The sequence below is a fragment of the Rutidosis leptorrhynchoides genome, chromosome 3 (genome assembly GCF_046630445.1).
Source record: "Rutidosis leptorrhynchoides isolate AG116_Rl617_1_P2 chromosome 3, CSIRO_AGI_Rlap_v1, whole genome shotgun sequence".
Taxonomy (NCBI): domain Eukaryota; kingdom Viridiplantae; phylum Streptophyta; class Magnoliopsida; order Asterales; family Asteraceae; genus Rutidosis; species Rutidosis leptorrhynchoides.
The window spans coordinates 677,677,520-677,700,399 of record NC_092335.1 but is presented as its reverse complement, the minus strand read 5'-3'; the positions used below and the strand labels follow the sequence as shown (position 1 = coordinate 677,700,399).

At 31.0% G+C, this 22,880-nt stretch overlaps 2 protein-coding genes across 2 annotated transcripts; both read left to right on the top strand.

Annotated features, from left to right (window-relative positions):
- Positions 1-730: 730 nt before the first annotated feature.
- LOC139899418 (nifU-like protein 1, chloroplastic) lies at positions 731-7,208 on the top strand. Its single transcript, XM_071882245.1, has 3 exons — positions 731-1,185; positions 6,025-6,161; positions 6,807-7,208. Exons 1-3 carry the CDS (start codon positions 846-848, stop codon positions 6,930-6,932), a joined length of 603 nt encoding a protein of 200 aa, XP_071738346.1. The 5' UTR covers positions 731-845; the 3' UTR covers positions 6,933-7,208.
- An 8,872-nt stretch (positions 7,209-16,080) lies between these two features.
- Positions 16,081-22,543, top strand: LOC139899417 (nifU-like protein 1, chloroplastic). The gene is made up of 3 exons (XM_071882244.1): positions 16,081-16,534; positions 21,373-21,509; positions 22,155-22,543. The coding sequence occupies exons 1-3, from the start codon at positions 16,195-16,197 to the stop codon at positions 22,341-22,343; spliced, it is 666 nt and encodes a 221-aa protein (XP_071738345.1). The 5' UTR covers positions 16,081-16,194; the 3' UTR covers positions 22,344-22,543.
- Positions 22,544-22,880: the final 337 nt, after the last annotated feature.

The following is a 22,880-nucleotide window of genomic DNA, read 5'->3' as shown; positions in this document are numbered from 1 at the left end:
TAGAAACATAACTTTGAGATGACGGGTCAAAATAATACTTTTAACTTAGACTATATTTAACCCGGCGTCACTTTTTCTCCGTCATCCCACATGGCAGCTTTTTTGACGCCCTTGACGCACCTAACGTGGCGTCAAAATTTGACGCCCCGGGCGTCAGTTGCAAATCTGACGGATCGAAAAGTTGTGTCAAATTTTTTTTCAGCCAATCAGGTTTTGCCACATATTTTTATATATTATTAATTAATAAATTATATACCCAACTACCAATAATATTTTACCACATCACCCATTCACAAATTTAACCCTCAAATTTGACACACCCCTTTATTTAACTTCATCTCTTGACCTTGCCACATCACCAAAAAGTACATCATTTGACTTTGATGTCATCGCCACGGTTAAAAATAGTCTTAGAAGCTCAAAATAATTGACGTTCAACACGAAAATTCGCCACGAAACACCGCTTTATTGTAGGACGCAAATAGCCCATATTGTAACCGGGCCGATCAGCTCAAAATTTAGAATCGTTAAAGCCCATACCCGAAGACCAATCCCGAGAAAAAAAACGATTAAAGTAAACCAAACTTTTTTAGACCATAAACAATACTAAAAAAGGTGATCTATTGATTCTTTTTGACCCCAACAGATCTTGCCCTTGATTGAGGATTGACGATGTAATGCTACCGTTAATATTTATTTATATTTATTTATCATGATATGTACTGTAACATTTTATTTATTATTTATGTAATTTTATTTATTTCCTCTAAAACCCGGTCTCATTGTTGTGGCGGAGGTCGACCATCAAACTTCTTTCCACGGCGGCGATCTGCGGTTTTACAACCATGTCGTTTACACAATCAATTCTAACATCTCAAGCCCAAATCCAATCATTATTCACAACAAAAACAAAAAACAACACCATACAAATTGCTCAATCGCAGGTATCAATCACAATCGGAAACAGAACACATACAATAACAGGTCAAAGTCAAAGTCAAAGATGTACTACCGTTGTCATCAAGGCTACGGCAGGTGGTGGATTATACTCAGCCCAACAATTCGAACTCACGCCACAAAACGTTGATAACGTTCTTGATGACGTCAGACCATACCTCATCGCTGATGGCGGAAATGTTGATGTTGTATCTGTTGAAAACGGCGTCGTTTCACTGAAACTACAAGGTTTGTGTTTTGGGACTTATTTTGTTATACTATATAAATAATGGCTCAAATAAGTTGATAAAAATCGACTCACAAGTCACAATTGTAATCACACAATCAAATCTGGTCGATATTAATTTCGCTTGACAATGATTTCTGGGATAAACAAGTTTTGATAGAAACTCGAATAGTATATAAATTGATTTTCGAATAAGGCTCGGATAATTTGATAAAAACTTGACTCATTTGCAGCTCTATTACATATTTACATGTATGTATTGTAGTTGCAGACTATATTAGGCTTGAGTAACTAGATGAAGTTTGAGCTCCTTTGTAGCCTCATTACATGTGTAATACAGTAGTATCTAAGTAGTATTATGTTATGTCTGGAAACTCTATAAGAATTCAAGTCAACTTCTTTTAATCTCGAACGTTTCAAGTTCGTCTTTTGTATGCAAGCTTGAACTTGATATAAGCTCGACTAAGAAAAATCAACTTGAGTTTGAGCTTGATGAACTGCATTTCTAATCTTGTGCATCACTTTTTGAATAAGATAATTATTTGATTATGAATATTTAAGGTGAAAATGCACGAGAATGCCAGAGAGAAAAACGCCTGATTTGGTTGATCTCTTATCACTTTCTGGCATCGGCGTTGATCGGATAATTCTATCCACCAAGTGTTGTACATTAATTGTTGTTTCCAACTTCTAAAGTAAAGTTATTTCTCATGTTCTACACAAGCATGTAGTAATACCTCATTTGTTGACTATGTCAATTTTTTTTTTGTAACCCGATTTTTTTAAGCATACGCATATTCACCATTATTATTTTTATCTTTGGGGGTACATTATTTTATTTCTGGAATTATACAAATTTCTAAATTCTCTTTCAAACAGATTCGTAAACACAATTAGTAATACAAATAGTAAACACTTAGGGAACAAAAACAGATTTCACTGCAGCAACAATCAACCAACACCACCGGCGGGAAAAATTCAAAATGCGGGAATGTCTATCAGAGAAAACGAAAGAGAACCAATGCTAGCGCGAAATGCAATTCGATTAGTGGAATTGTTAATCGGAGAAATAGTTCCAAAGATGGTTATTTCTTCAATACTAGTCGATTATTTCTTTTTTCTATTTCTTGATTTCTTGAATGCTTTACTCGATTGTTTCTTGATTTTTTGTTCTTGATTATTGTTTTAGCTTCTTTATACAATGTTATCTCTTGAATTTTGATTCTTCTTGATTTTTATCTTTATTTTGGCTAAATTTTGATTCTTATTTTTATAAATGATAATTAATAATTATAGTTTCACAAGACACGCAGCGAATGAAAATGATATTCTATTTGACCTCTATTTTCTTTTATTTTATTCAGTAAATGTTAGGAAAGACTTATCTACTCGGAAAGTAATTCGAATCTCATTTTTGTTTTTGATATATTTGCAAGAAAATCAGCAATTGTAATCCATAGTGAAGTTTGGTATTAGGTTTGGATAGGACTGTTAATTTATCACGAGACATTTTTTCATACAATTACCCTTTTAAGTCATGATTCTTGTATTTTATTTTTGTTTGATTAGATTAGATGATGCATTATATAATCTGCAAAATTGTCTCTTTCGTGTGAGAAAAAAAAGCAAGCTGCGTATCTTTTTTAGCGACTGGTGCAGTCCATAAAGCAACTTTCAGAGAAGGAGTTGCGTCATGAATTGCTAACAAAACTCATAAGGTGAATATTCTGGGTACGTTGGTTACTAATAAAATCTTCTCCAACTTTGCCAGTGTACATAATTTTGAATTGTAATTTTGAAGATGAAAAGTGAAGTTTAAGATTGGAAATTTGTTGTTGTAGAATTTTTTTTGGGGAATTGCAGGAGGTTTGGTCGAAGAAGATGACTCGTTATCTTTTTCATAATGGTATAAGGGTTCAATCAGTATGAAATGTACTATGCATTAATTAAGGGATTTTATTGAAAAAGATAACACATCTTCGTCCTCGACCAAACTTCCTGCAATTCAAATAAAAAAAACCACAACAGATTTACAGTTTTGAACTTCATTTTTCATCTTTAAAATTACAATTCAATATTAATATTATATACACTAGCAAAGTTGGAGATAGATTTAATTAGTAACCAAAGTACCTGGATAATTCATCATATGAGTTTTGCTAGCAATCCATGATGCAATTCTTTCTCTTAAAAATGCCTTATTGATGCACTAGTCACTCATAAAAGACACACATCTTGCTTTTCTTTTCGCAAGAAAGAGGCAATTTTGCAAGTTATATTTTGCATTTTTAAATCAAACAAAAATAAAATAAGAGATCCATGACATAAAAAAGTAATTGTGTAAAAAAAATCGTCTTATGTTAAATTATCAGTCCTATCCAAACTTAATACCTCTCCAATATTTTCATGGATTCCAGTTGCTAAATTTCTTGCAAGTATATCAGAAGCAGACGATGAGGTTTCAATTACTTCCCGAGTAGATATGTCATTCCCAACATTTCCCAATTAATATAAAAGAAAATAAAGGTCAAATAGACTATCTTTTTCATTCGTTGTGTGTCTTGCAAAATTATAATTATCATGTATAAACAAAAGAATCAAAATAAAGATTTAGAATCAAGAACAATCAAAATTTAGGAGGCGACTTTGTATAAATAATTAAATCATGTATAAACAAAAGAATCAAAATAAAAATTAAGAATCAAGAACAATCAAAATTTAGGAGGCGACGTTGTATAAATAATTAAGAACAAAGAATCAAGAAATAATCGACTAAGAAATCGAGAACATAGGAAAATGAAATAATCGAGTAAGCATTCAAAAAATAACCTTCTTTGGAACTATTTCTCTGATTAGCAATTCCACGAATCGCATTTTGCGCTAGCATTGCTTCTCTTCCGTTTTCTCTGGTAGACATTCCTACATTCTGAGTTTTCCCCACCGGAGTTGTTGGTTGATACCAGCGATTGAAATCTGATATGTTCCACACGTGTTTACTAATTGTGTTTACGAATTTGTTTGCAAAAGAATTTCGAAATTTGTATAATTCCAGAAATAATTTACTCCTATATGTACACAGATAAAAATAATAAGGCTGAATATGCTTAAAAAAATTTCGGGTTACAAAAAGTTTGACCTTGTCAACAAATGAGGTATTACGACCTCCTGTAAAACATGAGAAATAACCTTATCCTAGAAGATGGAAATAACAAATAATGTACTACATATGCCAGATAGAATTATCCGATTGACGGCAGGAACTTACCGGAGATCAATCAAATCAGCGCTTTCCTCTCCGGCATTCTCGTTCATAACCACTTTAGCGATGAACTTTAAAAGTTAAATCTACTTCGATTAACTTCTATATACTTATATAAACAAGAGATTAAAATAGCCTACATGTTATTAACACCTTATTAATAGGAAATTACGCCATGTGGAATTTACACATGTTAAATCCTCACAATTTCTGATTTTAATAAAAATAAATACTATTAAAATATTAAAATTAGTTAATTGGCATATTTAGGACGAATTAGTCAAATCATTATCAATGGTATTTAAAATCTCCAAATAAACAAACTGATATGCATTTTTTTAGGAATAATTATACATTATGCCGATCAATCCGTTAGTACACAAAGCTTACGTTGATTTTTTTATACCCTCAACAACCTATTGTCACTTATAAGAAATCCAGAAATTTAACTTCTAGATTGCCAAGTTTATATTGGCACTTAGAATATACTACTTTGTATATATGTTGATCATCATAATGTATAATCATTAGTAATTGATTATTATTTATATGTTTTTAGATAGGTGTGATTCCCATTTCAGTTTGCAATATTCAAGTTCAACAATATATATAGAAACTGATAAATCGGTTGAACTAGAATATTGCAGGTTAACGCTATCGAACGGTATATTAAAAAAAAATTGATGTGCCAAAAAACTATGATATGATGCGTATGTTGCAAGTCCTATACATAATAGGTGCAGAACCATGGGTCTACAAAACAATTATGGGTTGAAGCCAAGCTTCTATTAGTTATAATAATTTCTTAAAAATATTTCGTGCGATTAGTTAAATCAATCATGCTCCTATAGACTATAAAATCTATAAGTATCTATATCTATATATAATTGATTTGAAATGGTTTTTGAGCAGCCGTGCAACGCACGGGCTCAAATCTAGTTTTCTATATATTTAATTTTTGAATTAATGTGGCATACCGTCTTTAGATGTTTGCTAAACTAAAATTTATCTCTTACCCACTTTCTATAACATGAATGCCCAGTCCCGCAAATGCGGGGTATGGGGAGGTAAGATGTGGACAATGATCCTCTACCTCAGTGTACTCACTTACGGTCTGTTTGGATGAAAGTAGCTAGAGCTGGAGCTTGTAGCTGGAGCTGGAGCTTATGAGATAGAGCTGGAGCTGGAGCTTTTTTTTTTTAAGCTGGTAGCTTGAGCTTATTATATTTTATAAGTGTTTGGTAAACTAGCTGGAGCTTATTTTCCAGTTCATAAGCTCTATTTTTTTTCATAAGCTACTAAAAGTAGCTTATTTTTTCAGAGCTTATGATTTTCATAAGCTCTACTTTTTTTCTCTACCAAACGAAGCTTATGACTTGGAGCTTATTAAAATCATAAGCTCAAGCTCCTATAAGCTCCCATAAGCTCCAACAAGCTCGTCACCCAAACACACCCTTAATATAATGGTATATACGAACAACCTTTTAAAAGTAACTAACAAACTCAAATTAGTTAGAATTCTTTATTTGGGGAGGTTTATTAGTAAACTACAGAGTAATAGTTTAAAGAATATATAAATCAGGGGCATGTGGGACTTGTCCAAGCTCAACAACCACCATGAAGATGGGGATCGAAAGAGTACTTAAAGAAAAATTTGGAGATGCAGTGAAGGATATTGTTCAAGTTTTTGATGAGCAACCTGCTGAAACAACTGTTGAGGCAAGTTTGTTTTTTCTTAAGTTGTTATGTTTAAAGATTCAAGATTTATAAACGGGCCGATATGGGTTGTTTTTCATTCCAAACGGGTCAGTTTCGTCATGTTGAATTTCTTAACTAAGAGGAACATGTATCAGTTAGTTTAAGTAAAAGTTTTAACTAAAAGTATACGGGTCAGTGGTGTCGTTTAAACGTTTATAACTTTTAACAATAAGGAAACTGGTTTAAAAGTTTATAACTTTTAACAATAAGGAAACTGAGCTAGTTGGGACAAGTCAAATTTTAACTTAAAGTAAAATGGGTCGCTTGGCCATCTCAACTTCCTAACTAAGAGGAAAATGGGTTGGTTAGGTCAAGTCAAATTTGTAACTAAAAGGAATATGGGTCAGTAAGGTTGATTTCTTAATAGCTAAATGGCATACGGGCCAAATGGATCCAACGAGTTGAAAGTCAACTAAAGTCTACTTCTAATGCATCTAACCGTCTAACACATTAATCTTTTATAAAAATATTACTAATAAATAGCGATCCCACCCTTCCTGGCCGTTTGTTTTTTATAATAATACGAGATGTTTCAACTTTTTTAGGAAAACAACAACAATACTCATTCCTACGAATGTGAATGATTAGTATATTTTACGATTGCAGGCTGTGAATGGGCATCTTGATATTCTAAGGCCAGCAATAACTAACTTTGGTGGAAATGTAGAGGTATTATCTGTTGAAGGTGGTGAATGTGTTGTGAAGTATACCGGGCCCGAGTCAATCGGGTAGGGAGTCAAAGCAGCAATCAAGGAGAAGTTTCCAGATATCGAAAATGTCGTGCTCACGGATTAGGTTGTACTTAAAGTGCATACATACATTTGTATCTTGTATCTAAAAGTACACCATAGTTCTTATAGCATGTAAATGTGACACACAGTGTTGATTTGTGTTATATAATAAACTAAGGTTGACGAATTTGGTTGGCATCGGAATTATGTTGTAATAAGATAGATCGACTATTTGTTTATTAGGGCTAAATATACCACTAGATTTACACTTTGATAACTGATATATTCAATCACAAATTCACAATTTCAGTTTGACATACTGTAACAGTACATGTCTCCCTAAACTATGATCCGCTGTTGTCATAATGTTTTATCGATCCGAAAACGCCCTCATAAGAGCCTTCTTGCTGATCGTATAAAAAAGGCAACCGATTCGTGCATCACTTGTGCTTGAAAAGAGTGACTATTAGTCTATTACACGCCCATAAATGGGCCAAAAACGCAAACCATTTATGTTGAGTTGAGCCCAAACCCATATTTCAGTTGTCAATAACTTTAGGCCTTAAAGAATTATTAAGTTAAGCCTTATAAACTACAAACCCATTTATCTTTTTCAGTTCTTCTTCTTCCTGCTTTTAAAAAAGAAAAAAAAAAGAAATAATAATAATAATAATAATAATAATAATAATAATAATAATAATAATAATAATAATAAAAGAACAAACGAAGCATAATGGATCTTTTTCGAGTAAACAATTTTTTAAATTTGTTTGATCTTCCATTAAAATACCATTCAGTTTGCGTTCGTACTAATAATGGTGGTATATATTGACCCTATAGGGAGGTTTTACCGTTTCGTTCACGGGACCTCTACCTAGGAACACTGCCCGAATGGATGTGTTCCCGGGTACCGTCGATCGGGTTCGGGTTTCTGCCCGAGCGTGTGTGATACGTGCAAATGATGAGGATCGTTGAAATAAATGATCTACCGATGTTAAAAAAATCGCTGTTAAAAAAAAAAAGAAAAAAAGATGTATACTTATATGAACGCGAGACTATAATTTTCATGCGTTATTTATATGCCATATACAATACGAAGTACTAGTAATCTAGAGACGTGTTGCTATATTATTAGTGACATAAAAATACTATTATTATTCTCGAGATGATAACTTAAAATTTTGAGACATGCAACTTAAAGTGGGGTCATCAGTCGTGAACTTAATTTAAGCCTCACGTGCCTTTAATTTTGAGTTTAAGTTAATTACACGATGTTTATCTCTCATGCTATCCATGAAATCTGTTGTTAGTGGAGGGCCACCGGTATAGAGTTGGTTTTACCTTCTTTTATTTTGATTGTTATTCATTAGTTATTTATATTTATATATCCACCGATTATTTCTATTTCATATTTCACATAAATTTTAAATTTATATGTGATGTTTGTTTTTTAAAATGTTTTGTCTGACGATCAGCATGTAGAAATAATGTAGCTAAGGTATGTATGTTGAATACAGAAGACTGTTTATTTTTATCTGTAAAATAACTTGATATTGTCTGCAGTACTTACAAGAATATTCTAATCCCGCGAATTTGCAGACTAAATAAGATGTTATTTTATCTTACGTCTTCGAAAAAATAAACTATTTACACTAAAAACGTTTGCGTGAACACAAACATAAAACATAATAAATTCTGCGAACTGAAAAATTAACGACGCCTTAGTCATGTTTAATTTTTTTCTAATTCAAACTAGAATCTTAAAAATGAAAGAAGTCAATAGTTACAAGTGTCTAATGATCGGTCAATATTTAATGTATGAAATACAATGAATGTGAACTGCAATTAATTTATTTATCCTTGTACTAAAATCAGGGTCGTCTCACTAATTCCGGAGGCCCTGTTCGAAACTTAAAAAGGACCCCTATAAATGTTAAGTTTTTTCAATACGTATAATATATAATACTTTAGCAGCGTAATCAATAGAATTAAAAATTTCACAACAACCGTTGCAGAGTGTTATTCTCAAATAGTTGTCAACTCGTTATAGTTACAGTATTGTTTATATAAAACCGTAATCCTAACATTTTTTGTAACGAAGTAATTGGTCAACTCTTTAAGTCAATACTCCCATTATATTATTTTTAATACCTATAAACGTTAATCAATTAATTCTTTCTTGTTAGATGATACACCGCAAGTAAGATATTTCGTTACGATGTACGAATAAATGAATTGTTACATAGATTTTTCAAAATTTTGGGCCCCTTAAAAATTTGGGGCCCTGTGCGACTGCACACTTCGCACATGCACTGAAGACACCCCTGACTAAAATGTATACTGAAGTGAATAATATTAGGAACATTTATGTCCTTTTATCTGCTCAATAATCTAAAATTAGAAGATTTTACATAAATTGTATAGCGAAGAGAGTAGTACTATGGACATTTATGTCCTTTTATCTTTTTAATAATCTAAAAATTCAAAGTTTATATTTAATAACTTTTATCCTTTCAACAATCTAAAATTTGAGATTTTATATTCAATAATCTTAAATATACCTTCAAGTTTATATATAATAACTTTTATCCTTTCAAAAAACCAAAATTGAAAAAAATTCATTAAACACACCAAAAACTTTCCAAATATTTGATAATATGCATTTATTAAACCCTCTAATTCTCATATATGTAAACATATTGACTACAAATTATATTATTTATGGTACGTTTTGTGTTAATAAATGATTTTTAACTTATGCTCTAAGGCATAAGTTAGAAAATCTCTTAATAATTAGGAGCATAAATGTTTACTAACTAGTCATTTATTAAATATAAAACTTTAAAATTTTAGATTATTGAAGAGATAATAGACATAAACTAGTTATCGAACCCTCGCTTCGCGCCCCTCGATTTTCAATGTATTTTATTGTGTTTAGTTTGTAAAATTATTTCGTGGCTAAAGATCATGTCGTTGAAGCGCAACTCGAGTCGAACTAAAAGGTATAACCCGTCAAAGATTTAAATGTTATTTTACATCTCCGCGTTTCTCTATGAAATTGTCGACTTTTAAAAATTTAAAGCAATATAAACGTGTATGAAAAGTACATCAAATATTTATCATTTTTTAAAAAGCGTCATTTTTGCCTATAGTTAGTGACATTGTGTTCTTAAAATTATTTCGAGCTTAACGATGTTGTCAGAAAAATTTAACTCGTTGCGAGCGAGAAGATATGACCCGTTGGATATTTGGGTGGAGTTTAGTTAAGTTTTTTTTTATGAAAATGATTATTTGACACTTTACCTCCCTGTTTGGGGGGCCGGTTTTAATTTTTGAACAAAGGTTGGGGGCTTTACTTGCGAAAGGAAAAAAAAAGTGGAAAAAGGGAGAAAAATGTGAAAGAACGAAAATGCCCCTGATTACTAATCATCATTTTTGTCTAATAGTTAATATGGTAATATTTATCGTTTTTTAAAAAACATCCTTTTTGCCTATAGTTAGTGACATTGTGTTCCTAAAACTATTTCGAGTTTAACGATGTTTTCGGAAAAATTTAACTTGTTGCGAGCGAGAAGATATGACCCGTTGGATATTTGGGTGGAGTTTAGTTAAGATTTTTTTTATGAAAATGGTTATTTGACACTTTACCTCCCCTGTTTGGGGGGCCGGTTTTAATATTTGAACAAAGGTTGGGGGCTTTACTTGCGAAAAGGTAAAAAAAGTGAAAAAAGGGAGAAAAAATGTCAAAGAACGAAAATACACATGATTAATATTTATCATTTTTGTCTATAGTAGTTAATATGGTAATATGGTAATGTCCATGGTACTATACACCTCGCTATACATTTCATGTAAAACCTTGAAATTTTAGATTATTGAATGAATAGATAAATGACATAAATACCATGGTGGCATGGTAGTATTCACTTCACTCTACATTTTTCAATTATTTAAAATTCAAGATTTTATATTTAATAATTAGATACATAAATGTTTACTAACTAATTATTTATTAAAATTAATGATAAAAGGACAAATGTTCATGGTACTATTCGCTTCATTATACATTTCATATAAAATCTCAAATTTTAGATTATCAAATAGATAAAAGGACATAAATGCCCATGATACAATTCAGTTCATTTTACCTTTTAGTATAAAGAAAAAAAAAATACATCTTGGATATTGAAGTTGGGGTGGAACATGTGAAACTCTTTCCTAGTTGCGAAAATAGTTTTTATTGGAGGTAAAGGATCATTAGTTAAAAGATTGCTTTTTATGATAACTAGTGAAATGATCCGTGGAACCACGAGTTTGTTTAAACGGAACAGTTTAATGATATGTTTTATGTATTAAGTGAATGTAAATGTTAAAGTCATTTAATACTAATTAAAGAATAATTACATAAAAAATACATTATCATTATCATTTATTTTAAAAGTAATATGATAACACTATGAACAAAACTACAACAATGCAAGATCAAATCTTCTCAAACTTCACTTCAACCAACTTCGTCTTCTTATTAGTTGTAGAGATTAAATGGTACAACATATGTAGAATAAAGTAAGACAATACTACATAGGTGTTAGCCGCAGAGAGTTCTTCACTAAACACTTAACTACGGGTTTACCGCATTCGTTCCACTATGAAGTGCTCCAAAAATACTTTAGGATTGTGATACACTACGACTTGACCTAAATTGTTAGACAGATATTGACTAACACATAAATATATATATATATATATATATATATATATATATATATATATATATATATATATATATATATATATATATATATATATACTTAATATAGGTTCGTGAATCCGAGGCCAACCCTACACTTGTTCAATGTCGGCATATGTATTTTTACTACAAAATACAGTATTGTGAGTTTCATTTGCTCCCTTTTTAAATGCTTTTGCAATATATATTTTTGGGACTGAGAATACATGTGCTGTTTTATAAATGTTTTACGAAATAGACACAAGTAATCGAAACTACATTCTATAGTTGGATTATCGAAATCGAATATCGCCCCTTTTAGCTTGGTAGCCTAAGAATTAGGGAACAGTACCCCTAATTGACGCGAATCCTAAAGATAGATCTATGGCCTAACAAACCCCATTCTGGAATTTGGAATGCTTTAGTACCTCGAGTTATTATCATATCCGATGAGAGTCCCGGAATGATGGGGATATTCTATATGCATCCTTGTTAGTCGGTTACCAGGTGTTCACCATTTGAATGATTTTTATCTCTATGCAATTTGCGAAATGCCTGATATGAGATGTATATTTATGGGAAAAAATGAAATCTCGTGGTCTATTAAAATTATAGAAATGAATGATTATGATAAACTAATGAACTCACCAACCTTTTGGTTGACACTTTTAAGCATGTTTATTCTCAGGTTTGAAAGAAATCTTCTGCTGTGCATTTGCTCAATTTAAAGATATTACTTTGAGTCATCCATGACATATTTCAAAAGACATTGCATTCGAGTCATACGAGTTCATAAAGATTGTTATTAATTAAATGACAGATTAAGTCATTTATAGTTGTGAGATATTGTGAAATGGCATACATAATTGTCAATTATCATTGTAATGAAAGTTGTCTTTTAAAAATGAATGCAATATTTGTAAAACTTATCATATAAAGGTCAAATACCTCGCAATGGAACCATATGTTATTGTATTCGTCCTTATGGATTAGGACGGATCGTCTAATTATAAATAGAGTTTGCCTCATTTGACACAACACACTTCAAAAATCTTCTATTCTATCTTATAAATAGAGTATTATTTTCTCTTTTCGTTACTTGAATTCTTATTGAATCCTTATAAGGTTCAAGTAAGACTGACTTAGTAGAGATTAAGTGCACCACGCGAGCTTATCGAGATAAGTTGATGATAATTTCATGTAATTTTTCATTAGTAAATTTTCAAAAAATTTATTTTCACATCTGACATCTATTTACGTAATAAATTAGGTTTTACTAGTGTTATATTACTCTGTAGTATGTTTCGTGTCAATATTAACAAAGAATCAAAATTCCAATTCGAGATATAACATAATTTGAGATTTTTTATGTCTAGTGTCAATAGTTTCTTAGACAAATAATCCAAATCCAAATATAACATCATTTAAGATTTTTTATAAGTATTAAAAATGTTAATGTTAATATAATTATATTAAATTAAATGGGTTTGATTATCATATTCTATAAGAAGATAAGATAAAAATACATAAATGCACAATAAAAAATTATATTTATATTAAATCACATTTACTATACTCATTTATTTCCATATATAAATTATGATTTACATTAATCATGGAAAATTAGACTTCATTATAATTAAAAATGCTTAACATGTGTCCTAAGAGCACAAATTAACTTTTATTTAAATAAAAAAATTAATATAATTTAGTGATCCATTTATATTTTATAACTAATGATACAAAATGAATAAAATTAATTTAATCATGTTTATTTTTATTTATAATAACAAAACTAAAATTAAGTAATAGTATATAATCTTAACCGTTAGATGATTATTTAAGATTATAACATCACCATTGATTTAGGTGATGAATTCATACACGTCTTTTCAATTTTGTAACTATTGATTTGAATTTAAACATTAGTTTTGATTTTAACCATTAATTTAATAATTCATATAAAATTACTTTTTATTCTTACTAAAATTAAGATATAGAGTACTTGTTAGTTATTATTAATTGTATTAATTTCGTGAAATCGTGAACTATAAATCAATTTTAATGTTTTTTTGAAAGGCAAAGAGTTGGAATCACTGACGGGAAAATAACCCACATGATCATTTTTCACGCACACACACGCTTTCGGGTGAAGTCCCGAACCACATTACGGGGACTCGATCCTTAAACCATCCCGAGGGGCATGCAGAGCGCGCCGAAATCCTAGAATACAAGTCTGTAAAACCTACTCGAGGTCACTCCATAAATCGGGTAAATACCCCAGAATTTAGTGTTAAGTAGATAACGATATCATTGTGGACCAAACCAACTAACTAATACCAAATTCTAATAAGAAACGAAGTAGTATAGATAAACAGAATATATTTAAAGTCCACCTAATTTTATTAATTTATTTTCATAAAAACCTATATCATAGTTCCATGTATATCAAATTTGCTAAAAAATTAGGGCGTAAAATACAAAAAGATACAAATACATATTTCTTAATTAACATTATTCAAATTGTTATAGTTTATTTCAAAAAATTTCGACTACTTTTATGTTTTAAAGATGGTATTTGAGTGATTTTGATAAATATGAAAAAAAAGGTATGAATTTAAGTTGCTTGCACACTCATTTTTAAATATGATGTGACATACAAAAACAAATGAAATACTTTTAAATGTATATTCGTTGCATATAAATCTATCGATGACCTTTGTGTTAGGAGTGATAATCACCCATATACATAAGAGGTTAAAAATAAAGTGAAACAATTTGTTATCTAATTAGTTTAAAAGTTCATGGAATACATGAAAATTTAATTCTTATAATGTTGAATTTTTTAATACATATACATATATAAAATGATAATACTATAAAAAATGTAACTAATAAAAAAAATATAAGTTGATAGCAAAGTCTTTTGTTCTCATTTATCATCTTATTATACTTAAAATATTCTTTAGATAAAAATATCACATTCATTTTGAAAGCAAAGTCATTCTTAATACTCATTAGTTAACAATGTGAATTCATTAACAATGATGCAAATAAATTGAGAGTGTGAGGTTGATGTATAACATGCATAAAATCAATCTTTTGCAACGGAATTATGTACACTAATAAACTAATTTTTATCTCAATTGCACATTTTGAACATGTGAAAAAAAACTCTGACTAACGATCACATTTATGTTTAAACTGATAAATCCATTTTAATCTTCATGTATCATATGCTTAAAACGTTTTTTTTTCTTTTCTTTTCTTATTGTAGCCCTTAGGTCTTAAGATAAACTCTTTATTATTATTATTATTATTATTATTATTATTATTATTATTATTATTATTATTATTATTATTATTATTATTATTATTATTATTATTATTATTATTATTATTATCTAAAAAACATAGAAATATATATTTAAATTTCATCTAGAAGAATGAAATGCTCGAAATATACAAAAAGTGTTGGAATGAACAAGCACAAACCATGAACTAAAACTAACAAATACCACATTAAAATGAGGATAAAATAGTTAAAAAGAGTAAAAGACACCAAATTCAAAAGAGTCCTCTATACAAATGAGCAAACACCTTCAAACAAATTAACAAAATTGCAAGAATTAATCAATCGTGCCTTATGGGCATTCACGAATTAAAAGCCCCAATATAATATTGACGATAGAAACATAACTTTGAGATGACGGGTCAAAATAATACTTTTAACTTAGACTATATTTAACCCGGCGTCACTTTTTCTCCGTCATCCCACATGGCAGCTTTTTTGACGCCCTTGACGCCCCTAACGTGGCGTCAAAATTTGACGCCCCGGGCGTCAGTTGCAAATCTGACGGATCGAAAAGTTGTGTCAAATTTTTTTTCAGCCAATCAGGTTTTGTCACATATTTTTATATATTATTAATTAATAAATTATATACCCAACTACCAATAATATTTTACCACATCACCCATTCACAAATTTAACCCTCAAATTTGACACACCCCTTTATTTAACTTCATCTCTTGACCTTGCCACATCACCAAAAAGTACATCATTTGACTTTGATGTCATCGCCACGGTTAAAAATAGTCTTAGAAGCCCAAAATAATTGACGTTCAACACGAAAATTCGCCACGAAACACCGCTTTATTGTAGGACGCAAATAGCCCATATTGTAACCGGGCCGATCAGCTCAAAATTTAGAATCGTTAAAGCCCATACCCGAAGACCAATCCCGAGAAAAAAAAACGATTAAAGTAAACCAAACTTTTTTAGACCATAAACAATACTAAAAAAGGTGATCTATTGATTCTTTTTGACCCCAACAGATCTTGCCCTTGATTGAGGATTGACGATGTAATGCTACCGTTAATATTTATTTATATTTATTTATCATGATATGTACTGTAACATTTTATTTATTATTTATGTAATTTTATTTATTTCCTCTAAAACCCGGTCTCATTGTTGTGGCGGAGGTCGACCATCAAACTTCTTTCCACGGCGGCGATCTGCGGTTTTACAACCATGTCGTTTACACAATCAATTCTAACATCTCAAGCCCAAATCCAATCATTATTCACAACAAAAACAAAAAACAACACCATACAAATTGCTCAATCGCAGGTATCAATCACAATCGGAAACAGAACACATACAATAACAGGTCAAAGTCAAAGTCAAAGATGTACTACCGTTGTCATCAAGGCTACGGCAGGTGGTGGATTATACTCAGCCCAACAATTCGAACTCACGCCACAAAACGTTGATAACGTTCTTGATGACGTCAGACCATACCTCATCGCTGATGGCGGAAATGTTGATGTTGTATCTGTTGAAAACGGCGTCGTTTCACTGAAACTACAAGGTTTGTGTTTTGGGACTTATTTTGTTATACTATATAAATAATGGCTCAAATAAGTTGATAAAAATCGACTCACAAGTCACAATTGTAATCACACAATCAAATCTGGTCGATATTAATTTCGCTTGACAATGATTTCTGGGATAAACAAGTTTTGATAGAAACTCGAATAGTATATAAATTGATTTTCGAATAAGGCTCGGATAATTTGATAAAAACTTGACTCATTTGCAGCTCTATTACATATTTACATGTATGTATTGTAGTTGCAGACTATATTAGGCTTGAGTAACTAGATGAAGTTTGAGCTCCTTTGTAGCCTCATTACATGTGTAATACAGTAGTATCTAAGTAGTATTATGTTATGTCTGGAAACTCTATAAGAATTCAAGTCAACTTCTTTTAATCTCGAACGTTTCAAGTTCGTCTTTTGTATGCAAGCTTGAACTTGATATAAGCTCGACTAAGAAAAATCAACTTGAGTTTGAGCTTGATGAACTGCATTTCTAATCTTGTGCATCACTTTTTGAATAAGATAATTATTTGATTATGAATATTTAAGGTGAAAATGCACGAGAATGCCAGAGAGAAAAACGCCTGATTTGGTTGATCTCTTATCACTTTCTGGCATCGGCGTTGATCGGATAATTCTATCCACCAAGTGTTGTACATTAATTGTTGTTTCCAACTTCTAAAGTAAAGTTATTTCTCATGTTCTACACAAGCATGTAGTAATACCTCATTTGTTGACTATGTCAATTTTTTTTTTGTAACCCGATTTTTTTAAGCATACGCATATTCACCATTATTATTTTTATCTTTGGGGGTACATTATTTTATTTCTGGAATTATACAAATTTCTAAATTCTCTTTCAAACAGATTCGTAAACACAATTAGTAATACAAATAGTAAACACTTAGGGAACAAAAACAGATTTCACTGCAGCAACAATCAACCAACACCACCGGCGGGAAAAATTCAAAATGCGGGAATGTCTATCAGAGAAAACGAAAGAGAACCAATGCTAGCGCGAAATGCAATTCGATTAGTGGAATTGTTAATCGGAGAAATAGTTCCAAAGATGGTTATTTCTTCAATACTAGTCGATTATTTCTTTTTTCTATTTCTTGATTTCTTGAATGCTTTACTCGATTGTTTCTTGATTTTTTGTTCTTGATTATTGTTTTAGCTTCTTTATACAATGTTATCTCTTGAATTTTGATTCTTCTTGATTTTTATCTTTATTTTGGCTAAATTTTGATTCTTATTTTTATAAATGATAATTAATAATTATAGTTTCACAAGACACGCAGCGAATGAAAATGATATTCTAGTTGACCTCTATTTTCTTTTATTTTATTCAGTAAATGTTAGGAAAGACTTATCTACTCGGAAAGTAATTCGAATCTCATTTTTGTTTTTGATATATTTGCAAGAAAATCAGCAATTGTAATCCATAGTGAAGTTTGGTATTAGGTTTGGATAGGACTGTTAATTTATCACGAGACATTTTTTCATACAATTACCCTTTTAAGTCATGATTCTTGTATTTTATTTTTGTTTGATTAGATTAGATGATGCATTATATAATCTGCAAAATTGTCTCTTTCGTGTGAGAAAAAAAAGCAAGCTGCGTATCTTTTTTAGCGACTGGTGCAGTCCATAAAGCAACTTTCAGAGAAGGAGTTGCGTCATGAATTGCTAACAAAACTCATAAGGTGAATATTCTGGGTACGTTGGTTACTAATAAAATCTTCTCCAACTTTGCCAGTGTACATAATTTTGAATTGTAATTTTGAAGATGAAAAGTGAAGTTTAAGATTGGAAATTTGTTGTTGTAGAATTTTTTTTGGGGAATTGCAGGAGGTTTGGTCGAAGAAGATGACTCGTTATCTTTTTCATAATGGTATAAGGGTTCAATCAGTATGAAATGTACTATGCATTAATTAAGGGATTTTATTGAAAAAGATAACACATCTTCGTCCTCGACCAAACTTCCTGCAATTCAAATAAAAAAAACCACAACAGATTTACAGTTTTGAACTTCATTTTTCATCTTTAAATTTACAATTCAATATTAATATTATATACACTAGCAAAGTTGGAGATAGATTTAATTAGTAACCAAAGTACCTGGATAATTCATCATATGAGTTTTGCTAGCAATCCATGATGCAATTCTTTCTCTTAAAAATGCCTTATTGATGCACTAGTCACTCATAAAAGACACACATCTTGCTTTTCTTTTCGCAAGAAAGAGGCAATTTTGCAAGTTATATTTTGCATTTTTAAATCAAACAAAAATAAAATAAGAGATCCATGACATAAAAAAGTAATTGTGTAAAAAAAATCGTCTTATGTTAAATTATCAGTCCTATCCAAACTTAATACCTCTCCAATATTTTCATGGATTCCAGTTGCTAAATTTCTTGCAAGTATATCAGAAGCAGACGATGAGGTTTCAATTACTTCCCGAGTAGATATGTCATTCCCAACATTTCCCAATTAATATAAAAGAAAATAAAGGTCAAATAGACTATCTTTTTCATTCGTTGTGTGTCTTGCAAAATTATAATTATCATGTATAAACAAAAGAATCAAAATAAAGATTTAGAATCAAGAACAATCAAAATTTAGGAGGCGACTTTGTATAAATAATTAAATCATGTATAAACAAAAGAATCAAAATAAAAATTAAGAATCAAGAACAATCAAAATTTAGGAGGCGACGTTGTATAAATAATTAAGAACAAAGAATCAAGAAATAATCGACTAAGAAATCGAGAACATAGGAAAATGAAATAATCGAGTAAGCATTCAAAAAATAACCTTCTTTGGAACTATTTCTCTGATTAGCAATTCCACGAATCGCATTTTGCGCTAGCATTGCTTCTCTTCCGTTTTCTCTGGTAGACATTCCTACATTCTGAGTTTTCCCCACCGGAGTTGTTGGTTGATACCAGCGATTGAAATCTGATATGTTCCACACGTGTTTACTAATTGTGTTTACGAATTTGTTTGCAAAAGAATTTCGAAATTTGTATAATTCCAGAAATAATTTACTCCTATATGTACACAGATAAAAATAATAAGGCTGAATATGCTTAAAAAAATTTCGGGTTACAAAAAGTTTGACCTTGTCAACAAATGAGGTATTACGACCTCCTGTAAAACATGAGAAATAACCTTATCCTAGAAGATGGAAATAACAAATAATGTACTACATATGCCAGATAGAATTATCCGATTGACGGCAGGAACTTACCGGAGATCAATCAAATCAGCGCTTTCCTCTCCGGCATTCTCGTTCATAACCACTTTAGCGATGAACTTTAAAAGTTAAATCTACTTCGATTAACTTCTATATACTTATATAAACAAGAGATTAAAATAGCCTACATGTTATTAACACCTTATTAATAGGAAATTACGCCATGTGGAATTTACACATGTTAAATCCTCACAATTTCTGATTTTAATAAAAATAAATACTATTAAAATATTAAAATTAGTTAATTGGCATATTTAGGACGAATTAGTCAAATCATTATCAATGGTATTTAAAATCTCCAAATAAACAAACTGATATGCATTTTTTTAGGAATAATTATACATTATGCCGATCAATCCGTTAGTACACAAAGCTTACGTTGATTTTTTTATACCCTCAACAACCTATTGTCACTTATAAGAAATCCAGAAATTTAACTTCTAGATTGCCAAGTTTATATTGGCACTTAGAATATACTACTTTGTATATATGTTGATCATCATAATGTATAATCATTAGTAATTGATTATTATTTATATGTTTTTAGATAGGTGTGATTCCCATTTCAGTTTGCAATATTCAAGTTCAACAATATATATAGAAACTGATAAATCGGTTGAACTAGAATATTGCAGGTTAACGCTATCGAACGGTATATTAAAAAAAAATTGATGTGCCAAAAAACTATGATATGATGCGTATGTTGCAAGTCCTATACATAATAGGTGCAGAACCATGGGTCTACAAAACAATTATGGGTTGAAGCCAAGCTTCTATTAGTTATAATAATTTCTTAAAAATATTTCGTGCGATTAGTTAAATCAATCATGCTCCTATAGACTATAAAATCTATAAGTATCTATATCTATATATAATTGATTTGAAATGGTTTTTGAGCAGGCGTGCAACGCACGGGCTCAAATCTAGTTTTCTATATATTTAATTTTTGAATTAATGTGGCATACCGTCTTTAGATGTTTGCTAAACTAAAATTTATCTCTTACCCACTTTCTATAACATGAATGCCCAGTCCCGCAAATGCGGGGTATGGGGAGGTAAGATGTGGACAATGATCCTCTACCTCAGTGTACTCACTTACGGTGTGTTTGGATGAAAGTAGCTAGAGCTGGAGCTTGTAGCTGGAGCTGGAGCTTATGAGATAGAGCTGGAGCTGGAGCTTTTTTTTTTAAGCTGGTAGCTTGAGCTTATTATATTTTATAAGTGTTTGGTAAACTAGCTGGAGCTTATTTTCCAGTTCATAAGCTCTATTTTTTTTCATAAGCTACTAAAAGTAGCTTATTTTTTCAGAGCTTATGATTTTCATAAGCTCTACTTTTTTTCTCTACCAAACGAAGCTTATGACTTGGAGCTTATTAAAATCATAAGCTCAAGCTCCTATAAGCTCCCATAAGCTCCAACAAGCTCGTCACCCAAACACACCCTTAATATAATGGTACATACGAACAACCTTTTAAAAGTAACTAACAAACTCAAATTAGTTAGAATTCTTTATTTGGGGAGGTTTATTAGTAAACTACAGAGTAATAGTTTAAAGAATATATAAATCAGGGGCATGTGGGACTTGTCCAAGCTCAACAACCACCATGAAGATGGGGATCGAAAGAGTACTTAAAGAAAAATTTGGAGATGCAGTGAAGGATATTGTTCAAGTTTTTGATGAGCAACCTGCTGAAACAACTGTTGAGGCAAGTTTGTTTTTTCTTAAGTTGTTATGTTTAAAGATTCAAGATTTATAAACGGGCCGATATGGGTTGTTTTTCATTCCAAACGGGTCAGTTTCGTCATGTTGAATTTCTTAACTAAGAGGAACATGTATCAGTTAGTTTAAGTAAAAGTTTTAACTAAAAGTATACGGGTCAGTGGTGTCGTTTAAACGTTTATAACTTTTAACAATAAGGAAACTGGTTTAAAAGTTTATAACTTTTAACAATAAGGAAACTGAGCTAGTTGGGACAAGTCAAATTTTAACTTAAAGTAAAATGGGTCGCTTGGCCATCTCAACTTCCTAACTAAGAGGAAAATGGGTTGGTTAGGTCAAGTCAAATTTGTAACTAAAAGGAATATGGGTCAGTAAGGTTGATTTCTTAATAGCTAAATGGCATACGGGCCAAATGGATCCAACGAGTTGAAAGTCAACTAAAGTCTACTTCTAATGCATCTAACCGTCTAACACATTAATCTTTTATAAAAATATTACTAATAAATAGCGATCCCACCCTTCCTGGCCGTTTGTTTTTTATAATAATACGAGATGTTTCAACTTTTTTAGGAAAACAACAACAATACTCATTCCTACGAATGTGAATGATTAGTATATTTTACGATTGCAGGCTGTGAATGGGCATCTTGATATTCTAAGGCCAGCAATAACTAACTTTGGTGGAAATGTAGAGGTATTATCTGTTGAAGGTGGTGAATGTGTTGTGAAGTATACCGGGCCCGAGTCAATCGGGTCGGGAGTCAAAGCAGCAATCAAGGAGAAGTTTCCAGATATCGAAAATGTCGTTCTCACGGATTAGGTTGTACTTAAAGTGCATACATACATTTGTATCTTGTATCTAAAAGTACACCATAGTTCTTATAGCATGTAAATGTGACACACAGTGTTGATTTGTGTTATATAATAAACTAAGGTTGACGAATTTGGTTGGCATCGGAATTATGTTGTAATAAGATAGATCGACTATTTGTTTATTAGGGCTAAATATACCACTAGATTTACACTTTGATAACTGATATATTCAATCACAAATTCACAATTTCAGTTTGACATACTGTAACAGTACATGTCTCCCTAAACTATGATCCGCTGTTGTCATAATGTTTTATCGATCCGAAAACGCCCTCATAAGAGCCTTCTTGCTGATCGTATAAAAAAGGCAACCGATTCGTGCATCACTTGTGCTTGAAAAGAGTGACTATTAGTCTATTACACGCCCATAAATGGGCCAAAAACGCAAACCATTTATGTTTAGTTGAGCCCAAACCCATATTTCAGTTGTCAATAACTTTAGGCCTTAAAGAATTATTAAGTTAAGCCTTATAAACTACAAACC

What these genes read in the sequence shown, in the direction of transcription:
- LOC139899418 (XM_071882245.1), top strand. Translation starts at nt 846, where the DNA reads ATGTCGTTTACACAATCAATTCTAACATCTCAAGCCCAAATCCAATCA. An exon ending in CGTTTCACTGAAACTACAAG is followed by an intron (nt 1,186 to 6,024) that starts GTTTGTGTTTTG and finishes TATATAAATCAG; the next exon opens with GGGCATGTGGGACTTGTCCA. An exon ending in CTGCTGAAACAACTGTTGAG is followed by an intron (nt 6,162 to 6,806) that starts GCAAGTTTGTTT and finishes TTACGATTGCAG; the next exon opens with GCTGTGAATGGGCATCTTGA.
- LOC139899417 (XM_071882244.1), top strand. Translation starts at nt 16,195, where the DNA reads ATGTCGTTTACACAATCAATTCTAACATCTCAAGCCCAAATCCAATCA. An exon ending in CGTTTCACTGAAACTACAAG is followed by an intron (nt 16,535 to 21,372) that starts GTTTGTGTTTTG and finishes TATATAAATCAG; the next exon opens with GGGCATGTGGGACTTGTCCA. An exon ending in CTGCTGAAACAACTGTTGAG is followed by an intron (nt 21,510 to 22,154) that starts GCAAGTTTGTTT and finishes TTACGATTGCAG; the next exon opens with GCTGTGAATGGGCATCTTGA.